Raw genomic sequence first — 13,039 nt, 5'->3', positions numbered from 1 at the left:
TACATAAATAACCACAATACAATACAATATCCAAGCAAGGAACAGCCATAGAACAACTGAAGCACACTTACAATTCCAAAGAGCATCTGTGCAAGGCAGTAGTCAATAGTCATCATTATTAATATGTTGCAGTGTTTCTAGATACAACTTACTGGCCATTTTTAAAAACATAAAAGATGGTCCTAATATTTTACTACATCAGTGGTTCCTGTCTGATGAATTAAGACGGGCGAGGAGATCTTAGTAAATTAAGTGCTGAGTGCAAAGCTTTATTTAAATCACAAGCTATGCCTTTATTGATGTGTCTTTATGTTTCTTGAGATCCTTATTCCAGTGGACTTCTTAATTATGTTGCCCCATAAACAAGGAGCTTACGACACAGTCCTGATCTTTTTTTATGTCTTGCTCTTTATAAGTTTATAAGGACAGCACATAATAAAGTCAGTCCACAAGTTACAGTGAAAGAACACTCTTATTGGTAACTTGGGAATGAACAGTCCCCAGTTTGACGTGAAATGGAAAATAAAAGCTACTTCTGGTAGAATGGTAGATTTCTCACTGTAGCCAAAAATGGTGCCCAAGGTCAGTGTCTGGTCATTGCCCAGTTGATGTCCTAGACCATGATCAGGCTAGTGTCTGGGTAGGTGCCCAGATCAATCAGCTGCAGGCAGCTCCGTGTGTGTTGGTCAAAGTCCTGGGCCACCCTTGGTCGATGTTCAGTTGGAGATCGGGACAGCAATGAATATTGCTGTTGAAGATGACTACTGATGGCTGAATTGCAAGGAGCAGCTGATGTTGAGTCTGGGGTGAGAGTGAGTGCTGAGGCTAGTGGTGGAGCAGCATCTTAGGTACTCTCTACCCTAACAGGATTTCTGTGGTGGTCACCTTCTTCGTCTTGGACAGTTTCCAGCCTCCGTGCGTGGTGGTCACCTGAGATGTGGATTTTTCACATGGTGTGTGGGTGCAAATGTAATGCTACGTTTACAGCACTGCAATTGGTTGTGCACACTGTTGATGGGCGATGCAGATGCCTCTTGCGGAGCCCACTGGAGTCTGGAATGCCCATGTTGTCCTCGGTTGTGTTCACAGCATGACTGGCTGTTGTTGCCTGGTGATATGCACAACCAGAATAGTGATTGCTGTGTGTGTGTCTGGCTTCCATGGAGGATGCCGAGGGGTATGGCAACCTGTCAGCTGCAGATATGTTCCGTGGTGGTATTTGGCCAAGCAAGTGGCCGGATACTACACTTTCACTGACTCATTTCAAAAAATGGGAACTATCTCTTAATAAATCAAAATCTTGCTGTCTTTCTCATTTATTGGAGCCATAAAATTGCAGAGGGTTTGCACTTCATGAAATAACAATAATGGTGGGAGAAAAGTATGTTAATGGAATGTCAGATGTAACCATAAATAGGAGGCTCAATACCGACATGGCAATTGGATCCCAGGAGTAGGTATGCACCACTCACAATGCCATAAGAAGGCTGCCATGTCAGTTGTTAAGATACTGTGTACAAAAATAGAATTGTAATTTTGGTGAAAAATGTGTATCAGTGTAAATTTGTACCCTTCTGATAATATTTTCTCAAAAGAAGTCACCTTCAAGATTTTTATGTCAGGCCATAGTTCTTAACTAGCTAGTGAATATATCTCACTGAATGTGTTAAGTACATTCATTGTTCACATCCAACATGCTGTGATTTAGTGATGTTTCTGATTCAGAATAACTGCACTGATATTATCAGGCATTTGTCAAAATACACTGACCTTAAGATGCTTGTTCATTCTACGCATTATCTCTTTCAGCTGCTTTGGGAAGGACCTGGGACATACACAACAGTGCATTAGCTATTTCCAACCTGAATTGTAGTTGAGAAATTTTTGGTATGCCCGATTTATTATACAGAAGCCAATGTTCTGCATAGCTACAACAAGCGTCTTTGTCAACAGTGTTCAATATCATTTCTTGCTATGAATTCCAATTTGCTCGCAGTCCAGATTTTAGTCCATTTGGTCTGTTCCTCCCATGTACATGTTGTACTTCCCAATTACTTGAGGCCTCAGGAGTGTCACGTTCCTCTTTGTTTTCTGAGAAAACCTCTTAACTGTGCAGGTTGGCTGCCACATGAGGAGATCATTGTGACTACTTTCTCTTATAGTTCCAGTGGCTGAATACCTGGAGACTTTTAAAATGAGAAAAGTGCAGAACCAGAAATAGATTATCCATGAAAAATGTATAATGTGACTCGCTATTCTCTGCTGGAATTTTGCCATGTAATGACAGTAAGGATCTTGCTGTCTTGCCAAATACTTTCCCATCTCTGTGTTTGGTTTTGGACCTTTTTCCGATAAAGTTCAAAATTGACTAAATAGCCATTCTTAGTGTTGATGCTATATATTTTGTGCCCAAATCATACTGGTTTACCCCCAATAAATTGCTTGCAACCATGGTGGACAAAATGTTTAACCATATATTCGTCATTTGACAGATGCTCTTCAGATACAAAACTATCTATACACTGCTTCTTTAGCATTTCCATAAATGTATTGATTTTCCGAGCCTTATTATTGTAGTCAATTTTGGTGTTATTGGCACAGTGCAAAAATCGATAGATTTGTAGAAATCTATGCCACCTGAGCATGCAGCTACACACAGCTCCATCCTTCATGTCATCATCACTTTCCCAGTAATGTCTTTTAGATGGCAGAATATTGTACCCACTAATAAACAGAATCCTGATGAAACATTTGATCTCATCAGCTGGTATATTTGGATTTGGGCAGTTAATAAATAATGTATAATGTCTTGTTTCATCAACTAAATGCTCCATTATCTCGTTGTTAATAAACTTTTCAGAAATCTCCAAAGCAGACATACTTTTATATTTAGAATAATCAGTCTTGAGGCTCCAAGAAAATACCTGCAGTCATATCCTTATCTAGTAATATGTTTAAGGCTTCAGCGAGCGAAAGACTTCCTGAAGATATAAAAAGAATATGAACAATAATAGAAATTAGTTCAAATGCCTAGCATTGTCATATGGCAACAGCAATGTTCAAACTAAGATATGCTGGTCAATTATTTATTTAGATTTCTAAATACTGTTATATCATATTCAGCAGTGTATCTGTAACACCACTACATAGTACATAGCACAACAACAGACAGACAGAAACCAACAATGACCATATTGTTGAATTCCACATTCCTCTCTGCATTGAAGTCATTAATGTGTTAATGTCTTTACTGGTTGAATGCATAAAATCCAATTCCTGCTCTGCATTTATTACAACCTCCTCAGTGTGAAAGTAAAACATGTACACTGACAATTTATTGCCAGAATAGGAGTGTTTTCATAACAGTGGTCAGTTCAGAAATAACTGATGTCATTATATAGCTGCACTGCCATGAAACTGATGACTTAATTATAAATGCTTCAGTAACAAACCAGTACTAAAAAAGGAAGAGTGGGAGATAGGAACTCATCACACCTCTCCCTTTGAGTCCAGAAGTGCCTGAGGGATTTCTGTGCTCTATATTGATGTCACTCTTATCAGAATGCACTATGCCTTATCATCAGTCACTCTTGAATGATCATGGGGGTTCTGGGTTCGATTCCCAGCCAGGTTGGGAATTTTCTCCGCCCAGAGACTGGGTGTTTCTGTTGTCATCATCATCATCATTCGTGACAGTGACTAGATAAGACTGTGAAAAAAAAATGGTCTGTGTAAAAATTGGGACTTTGTGTGGGCACTGGTGACCGCAGAGTTGAGCATCCCACAAACCAAGCATCATCATCAATATCATCTTGGACAATGTTTTGTAGAAACTGTGGATAGGAAATCTGAGGTTACAGCTGCATAGCTATTTACTATGAGCACTACATCATAAAAGGCAATTATAGATGGTTTGCAACCCTGCTCGACTATCTCACACATTGGGTTGCTGCGTAATGAGTGCATGGAGAATGGAAAAGCCCATGTGAATAAGAAATACACTACTTTGCGCATATCTGACAGAGCGTGATCCTCGCCCCTGCTAGGCTTAGAGAAATGTTTCTCTCTCTCTCTTTGGAGGGCAGGCCTATCAGTGTGGGTGACGGTGCTACTGTTTGGGATGTGCTTGTGGCAGGCATCTGTGGCCGAGGGATGAGTCTATCAACATCGCTAACAGGTGACAGAGGAATGTACAAAGTGGCATTCCTAATGGAACTTAACCTATGATAAATGCAAGTGCCTGTGTGTGTGTGTGTGTGTGTGTGTGTGGATGCACAAATAGCTGGCTAATTATTAGTTGACCACAGTAATATTGCACCTGGGAGTAAGGGTGCTTCATGAGTCAGCACGTAATCGGGGTTGTGGAGTGAAAGAAGGACTGTACAACTAAAGTTATGCAATGAAAATTGCACTTATCTTGATGATTAGAGCTATGAAGTAGATGACCCATCACAAAAGAGGTAGACACCAAGTTCTTCATCTTCTGTATCCATTTCCCTGGAATCTGTTCCAGTTTCATGACTGTCATGTGCTGCATATTCATCTATACTCTCCAGATCAACTTTCATAATAATAATAATAATAATAATAATAATAATAATAATAATAATCTCTATTGCTTCCTCCATTACCACATCTCCATGCTTTTCTTCATTTTCAATTCCCTTTATATGTTCGCGGTCTTTTAATCAGTCATGTTGGGTAATATTCTATAAAGACTGTTTGGTTAATTGTTTTAGGGTAGTTAAATTAATGGAAGAAATGTTCTTTTTCTGCAGTTTTTTGTTTCATTATATTCCAGATTAGCTCTATAGGTTTCAAATCACAGTAGTATGGTGGAAGCCTGAGAACAATGTATCCCTTACACTTTAAAACTGTGTACGCTTTGGCTTATTATAATGCACAGTTCGTGAAAGCTCATTTCTTGTTAACCTCTGTTCAAAACTTGTTTTGTCCTGAACAAGTCATTCAGTTATGTTCTTTTTATGAGTTGTAGAGTGGGGGCTTTATTTATCTGAACAGTATACTATGGTGCATTATCGAGAACAGCAGTACTACCAATGCAGAAGTTAGGAATCAGTTTCTTTCCTGACCATTTGTGGTAATTATCCCCATTCATATCATCTTGATAATCTTGGGATTTAGATTTACAATCCTAAATTAACTGTACTCTGTCTATGAAACCCATCGCTCCTTCAGTGTGGACAACAATAGCTCTTTGGCCTACACTGATATTGGTCATTACACCTGGAACTTTTTCATGCTGCCAGTAGTTCTTCAAGGGTGGTATATTGCATATGCACCCATGTTTCATCTATGAATACTAATTTATTGGGCCACTTTTCATTGTTTCTGATTGCTCTTCAGTAATGTGCACACTTTGCAATATTCTGTTAGGCTGATACCTGTTTTTATGTTCCTTAAAACTGAATCTCATCTCTTTCAGAATTTTCTGCCTTTGAAAAGTTATCTCCATTTTTGAAACTATAAGTAGCTTTGCCAATGTTGGGATTTTATTCTTCTGCTCATGATATTCCAATTTTGCTTTTCTTCAAGAAACTGCTTTAGCAAAGTTATCCAGAGGAAATATTTTTCTGGAATGCCTTTGTTTTCCAGGAGATTTAAGATGTTTACCTGTTTTTTCCTCTGTCTGAAAGTCTTTTGAAATGTACTTTAGTGTACTTTCTGACTTCCCTCCCATTTTTGCTGCCTGCAAGATTGCTTTCTGTTGAGGTATTATTACGCGATTCGCCTTTTTTTCTTCACGACAAAACTGTAAATCTTCGAATATAAGCTGTTTTTCATCGGAATGTTTCAACTTTTGTATCATCTTCCTCTGTTTTCAACTCCCATGCGTATCATAATTATGGATAACATGGCACTGCTTTACTGATGATATTTCATGAGGAAATGCCGAACCACTTGATATTGTATGCACATATGACATGAAAACCGTGACAGTGCGATGTGTTTTCCTTAGTCATCACTGTACCTGTTTACTGTAAAATCACCACTTTCCCGATAATGGCTATGGAAGGTCAATTTAATTTTGCCCAGTAGAGCATTCCGGGCCGGCCGCGGTAGTCTCGCGGTTCTAGGCGCGCAGTCCGGAACCGTGCGACTGCTACGGTCGCAGGTTTGAATCCTGCCTCGGGCATGGATGTGTGTGATGTCCTTAGGTTAGTTAGGTTTAAGTAGTTCTAAGTTCTAGGGGACTAATGACCACAGCAGTTGAGTCTCATAGTGCTCAGTGCCATTTGAACCATTTGAACCAGAGCATTTCTACCCATGAGTGGTTCTCAATCTTTACCACCTCATGTGCCCTCGCTGCCTTCAGAAAGTGCCCAGTATGCTCCCTCCACCCACAACCCCCTCCTACACTGCTGCCACAATAGGTAAAGCTTAGCTTATATACAAATAAAATAAAACTTTTTAAAATTCATACATTTCACAACAAAAATCATATTTTTTTATAAAATTTCGTATTTTAACAGGTTAGCATCGATTATGGAAATGACTTGAATGAATTGGTGAAATTGTGTTTACAGCAATTATTTATCTGTAATGGGGGGGACTGACTTAAAAATACGAATAATTCAAACATTAATTGCTATTTGATATACATGTGGAGGCTGAAGTTCATATAAACTTGTTATTTCTAAGTTTGTTTCCGTCTTTGCAAGCAGTCTGCTAAAGATTTGGAAAGTGATGTTCGTGTCATGTTATTGGTATGATGACACAGTTTCTCAGTGAATGAAGCTACTACACCTTTAGCCATAGGTGAGGGGATGAATCTGTATTATAAGTATCGATTCAAGACTATGCCCATGACTGTAAAAGTTATTATGGACAAATAAACCAATGTTAGGTAGGTACACATATTTTTCGCAGCTGTTTGTAGAAAATATGCTTTGAAAATAGTTCATCAGCCTCAATACTGATGTCTCTTTGCTGCTAAAAGGCTGGTCAGTGCTGAGTCAGTTTGTGGAATTCCCTTGCTGAAGCTTTAGCTGCTCATACACTTCGAGCACTCATACCTACTCAAAGAAGAATAAATACCGATATTACAGTGGCTTGTGAAAGTTCAAGTATTAATCGCTTATCATCAGTTTTCTGCTATATTAGCAGGTCCTTGCGTCTCCATTTCATGTGTTCCATTGCTCCTTTTTTAATGTTGCTATATGTGCTGCCGGCCATCACATCATCCAGGATTGAAATCTCTTCCTCCCTTGCCTCTTCTCTTCCTCCATGTACCCTTCTAATACCTTTTATTAATGCCCGTTTAATCGAGTTCATTTCCATGTATTAATATATGTTCAATCTAGTTTGGTTTCCTTTTTATTACATTGCAGGCTTTCCAATAACTACGCACCCTCTGACTCAGCATTGTAATATTGAAAGTTTTGTCTAGTTTCGTTGTCCAGGGGCTGGGATATGCAGTTGCCGCATTACAGGCCAAATGCTGCTGAGTCTACAGTATACAATACGAATACACACATGAATCGAATGGACGAAGGTTTCTATCACTCGACAATTGCGAATTATGAAAGTAACGTTTAAATTTATAAACGAAAGATTGCAATTAAATAAAATCTGCTGGTGCTATCTTTAGGACTTGAAATGATGAGTACAAACGTAGAAGTACTTTTGAGAATGCGGTATATTTCTGCAAAACACTTATTGGTGTTGATGGTCCAGCAATTAAATAAAATATAAGTTGAATAATGGGGAAACAACAGCACGTAATTAGTTATGAACAACAACACAGCTCGGGAGATATTCACTTCTAAATGCACACTACGTCTTCACTGTAGAAGCCACACAAATCTCAGAAGTGGACAAGTCGGCACTCCAAAGTATTTCTATCTGCCGCCACCACACACAAACTGCTCCACACACTCCAAGTCTCTCACGTAACCGTGTGTCAGCCACGCCGTCCGGCACTTTTCGTGTCCTGTCCCGAACTGTCCAGAACTACCTGATGTCCTCTCTGGAAACCATGCTCTCCTCCCACTTCCATCCAGTCTCCCCATTCACGAGCATTGTGATTGGCTATAGTGTCCCCGTCATATCTTCAAGCGAACACAAATTCACAAACATAATGAAACACTTTCTAAATACTGAATTTACATTTAAATAACTTGAAATTAAATAAATATTCCTATGGCTGGACCATAAACACACTAAAACACACATTATTAGATTTATAAACAAATTAAATAAACATATATGAAAGGAATAGAACAGAAGGTAGGCCAGTAGCCTAATGTTTCTGTGCTTTCTAAAAAACAGTAAATATTTAACCAATTTCCTCATGAATAGTATATATTGGATATAAACAAAGACATAGATGAATAAATATATTTATAAGCATGCTGCTACCATTTTTTCGTGTAACTATTGAGTACTTATGGCCTGATGCGATCGATAGTAATTGGCCACTTTGACCTCCAATAACACATGTACTATTCAAGTTACATGCCTGTAATTCATACCAATTTAGGTTTACACTAATAGCTTTCTAAAGATGTGTGGATCGACGAAACCGGATGAACCGTTTAGATTTTGGAAATTTGTTGCTGGATGTTACTTGTATAATTCAGCATCAGATACTGAACTTTAAACTAATAAAGATATTGGAAACCTGATTACACCATCAGGATTTTCATGCAATAATGGTAGTATACATTTTTCTTTTTGAGGTATCATTATTCATCTAGCTACTATTAATTTCTATACGAACTGTGAAATGTGTGCCATTAAGGTTTCACAAAGTCCGCCATCTTTGGCACTCCCCGGCATAGACATCTCCTTCATCGACACAAAGCACCGTACTCATCACAGCAGAATTCTCAGCCATGCGCTGGGGCTACCCCTCTCGTCCGGCTAACATTCGGTACCATGTGTTTGCTGCCGGGCCCCAGCTAGTCGGCGGCCCATGCGGCCCCACCAACTCCGAACTTATATTTTCAGGGCGCGACGACTCGCCCATTACCTCACAACATCATGTAATTTGTCTGTGCTCACCCTATTGTTTTATTACCTCTTCATTTTTCACCCTATCCATCCAACTTATTTTTTTCATCCTCCACCATGTTCATATTTCAAAACCTCTAGCCTTACTGTATATTTCTTCCTGTGTCCATGCTTTAGCACCTGTTGCTAGTTCTGCTTAGTTGGTATTTCCTCCTCTCATTTCCACTGATGATGCTTTTTATTTTATCAGCCTTTTCCTTGAATCTTCGTCCATGTTGCTGCAGAAAATTCCCCCCCCCCCCCCTCCCCTCCCCCCCGTGCTTCTCTTCTAGTTGGTTTCTGTCCAGCTACTGAGGTACTTAAAGCTTTACACGTGTTCTAATATTTCTCCATTCAGCATTATCTTTACTTTTTTATTTCCCCCAGTGCCATTATTTTTGTTTTCTTTGTATTTATTTTCATTCCATAAATCTTTCCTTTAGCTTCAGTAGTATCCACTGTATCTTGTAATTCTTTTTGATCTGTTGCTAGGAGGACGTGATCAATCATATTTTGTAAGTATAGATTGTAAAGGGTAGGAGACAGACAGCAGCCTTGTCTTAAACCTGTTGTTAGTTCTGTTCAGTTGGTACTTCCTCTCATTTACACTGATCATGCTTTTTGATTTAATTATCGGTATATTGAGTTTATAAGTTGTCCGGTTTTCCAGTTTATACTCATTTTCCCTAATTATTTTTTGCAAGCCACGTTGTCGAAGGTCGTTACCAGGTCTATAAAACACATACACAGATCCCTTACCTTATCAATAAACCTCTCCCAAAATTCACAAGAGTCATGTTGCATCTCTTGTATCTGTATTCCAACTGAAACCAAATTTCTCCTCAGCCAGATTCCTCTCCATTACCTTTTCCAGTCGTTTATTAATGATTCTTAACATAATTTTGGCTGCATATGTAATGAGACTAATTGTGTCATTTATTAATGATTCTTAACATAATTTTGGCTGCATATGTAATGAGACTAATTGTCCTATTGTTTCTTCATTCCTTCTTTCTTTGGTACTGGAATAATTACAGTTGTCAGAAAGTCCTCTGGCCATTGAGCACTGTCGTATATTTTCTTCTTACATAACCTCAATTTTTTTCTTACACTTCCTTGGTTCAAATGCTTTAGTATTTCTCCTTGTTTTGTATCTGTTACTTCTGCTTTCCCATTTTTCATTGTAGCTGCTGCACTCTTTGCTTCTTCCATTATGATTGTTGGCCCTTTCTCATTGTCATTTACACTAATAATGGGTTCAGATAGTCTTCCCATCTTTGTAGGATGTCTTCATGATCTTTGTACACTACATTTTTGTCTTTATGGAGAATTTCCATTGTAGCACTCCCTGGTTGTTTTGATTCATTATTTTAGTCTTTACTCTGTTTTACAGTAAATTATATCTTCCCTTCCTCTCCAGTTCTTCAATTGAGACTCATATTTCAGCCATTTTTTTTATAGCCTACTCCACTACTCTACACAGTTCATTATTCAGTCTGCTGTACATCTTTCTTGAATCTTTATTGTTTTTATTTTTGAATTTTCTTCACTCCTCCATCTTCGAAATCATTTCCTCTGTAAGCCAGGCTTTTTTTGCCCTTCCCCATTTGTATAACATGTACTTTCTGCCCTGTTTCTGTGATTCCTTCTTTTAACATGTTCCAGTATGCTTGACATTTCAGGGGATTCTTTGTGTCGTAATGTGTTAGTATGTTCAAGTGATGGATTTCTGTAATTCTTTCTTTTCCAGATCTTATCTTCCATAGGTCTCACTTCTTCACCATGATCGTCTTCTTCAGTTTTATTTCTATATATGCCATAAGTGAATTATGGTTGCTTTTAATGTCTGCACACAGTAATATGTGCACCTTCTTGATTCCATTTCTGTACCTTACCTTCCACCAGTAAATCAGTTAGTTTCTCTATTTATTTACTGGTGATTTCCAAATGTAGTGCCTCCTGCCCTGCTGTGATTCTTGATTCGTGTATGTGCCACTAACAGCCTTGTTTCCCTGCAGATCTCGTAAAACCATTCACCTCTGTCATTACACCTTCCAAGACCATGACAGTCTCCTGTGGTTCTCTACTTCTCTTCTCCCACAATGGCATTCCAGTCACCTTTTACTGTTTTCCAGCATCGTTGTTTATCATCCATTATTTCCTTTATGATGATGTATTTTTCCTTTGTGAGTTGGTTATGTTGGTTATCATGTTTTGAAGTTGGCGTGTACACCTGTATAATCAATATGTCTTTCTGTACTCCTTTCAGCCTTATACCTGTAATCCTATCACTTGCATAGCTTAAATTTTCCATACACTTAGCCAGTTCCTTTGTCATGATCAACCCAGTTCCATTCCTTCCTTTCATTTGCCCTCCTGAGTAGTTTATTATGTATTCGTCTGACTAATTCTCAATGTCCATCCCACCTTTCCTCGGCAACTCCTCTCAGGTTCATATTATTATTTTCTGTTTCTCTTTTAAGGTTCTCTAGTTTTCCTGCTATACTCGATGTTAACAAATTTCTCTTCTTCATAAACGCTTTCCTTGCCATTGCCAGTCTACATATCATTCCTAATCTAATTCCCTCAGCATCACCTGACTTAATTCGACTACATTCCATTATCCTTGTTTTGCTTTTGTTGATGTTCATCTTCCTTTCAAGACACTGTCCATTCCGTTCAACTGCTCTTCCAAGTCCTTTGCTGTCTCTGACAGAATTACAATGTCATCGGCGAACCTCAAAAGTTTTTATTTCTTCTCCATGGATTTTAATACCTACTCCAAATTTTTCTTTTGTTTCCTTTACTGCTTGCTCAATAAACAGATTGAATAACATCAGGGAGAGGCTACACCCGTCTCACTCCCTTCCCAACCACTGCTTCTCTTTCTCATCCCTCGACTCTTATAACTGCCATCTGGTTTCTGTACAAATTGTAAATAGCCTTTTGCTCCCAATATTTTATCCCTGCCCCTTCAGAATTTGAAAGAGAGTATTCCAGTCAACATTGTCAAAAGCTTATGTAAGTCTACAAATGTGAGAAACGTAGGTTTGCCTTTTCTTAATCTATCTTCTAAGATAAGCCGTAGGGTCAGTATTGCCTCACGTGTTCCAACATATCTACGGAATCTAAACTGTTCTTCCCCGAGGTTGGCTTCTGCCAGTTTTTTCATTTGTCTGTAAAGAATTCGTGTTAGTATTTTGCAACTGTGGATTATTAAACTGATAGTTCAGTAATTTTCACATCTGTCAACACCTGCTTTCTTTGGGATTGGAATTATTATATTCTTCTTGAAGTCTGCGGGTATTTCGTCTGTCTCATACATTTTGCTCACCAGATGGTAGAGATTTGTCAGGACTTGCTCTCCTAAGGCTGTCAGTAGTTTTAATAGAATGTTGTCTACTCCCGGGGCCTTGTTTCGACTTAAGTCTTTCAATGCTCTGTCAAACTCTTCACGCAGTATCATATCTCCCATTTCATCTTCATCTACATGCTCTTCCATTTCCATAATATTACCCTCAATTTTATATCATACATACTGGGGGGCCGACATTGGTAGCTGTTGGCTACACCATACAAGGTCAGGTACAATTGTTTGTAATTGAGATTTATAATTTTTTATATTTTTTATTCTGGCAATTTTGGTTAAAAGTCAAAACACTGGGAAGTTCTAAGTATGCTACAGTAATCATTGTGTACTGAATGTACAGGTGAAGTTTCTCCATGCTCCCAGGAGGATATGTTTGCTTCAGAACCACCAAGCCCTGGCATCATTCCCTGCAGCATAGGGAATACTGTACCTACAGAAGTTACCGAAGAATGTACTAAAGATGAAAAGTGAGTATTCACCAGATGCTTAGGAGCAGAAATGTTTGTATTGCTTTATTACGTTTCTAGGAATGAATTTTTTTTATCACAGTTATAATAAATCAATACATAGTTACCGAATAAAAAATTAGAACCTGAAAGAAAAATTACATACACACATTTATTCCATAATTTTGCATGTTTTCTTTTTGTGCCT

The 13,039-nt window shown here is 38.4% G+C and overlaps 1 protein-coding gene across 6 annotated transcripts in view; it reads left to right on the top strand.

Annotated features, from left to right (window-relative positions):
- The window catches only part of LOC126267009 (TP53-binding protein 1-like), a 287,951-nt gene that overhangs the window by 50,934 nt on the left and 223,978 nt on the right, over positions 1 to 13,039 (top strand). For all 6 annotated transcript variants that reach the window (XM_049971777.1, XM_049971775.1, XM_049971780.1 and 3 more), the window contains one exon: positions 12,726 to 12,852. In XM_049971777.1, coding sequence (XP_049827734.1) covers positions 12,726 to 12,852 — 127 coding nt within the window. The remainder of the gene's footprint in view (positions 1 to 12,725; positions 12,853 to 13,039) is intronic.

Source organism: Schistocerca gregaria, chromosome 4, assembly GCF_023897955.1.
Source record: "Schistocerca gregaria isolate iqSchGreg1 chromosome 4, iqSchGreg1.2, whole genome shotgun sequence".
In the NCBI taxonomy this organism is placed as follows: Eukaryota; Metazoa; Arthropoda; class Insecta; order Orthoptera; family Acrididae; genus Schistocerca; species Schistocerca gregaria.
The sequence above is the reverse complement of the archived record's forward strand: the minus strand, read 5'-3'. Positions and strand labels throughout refer to the sequence as shown.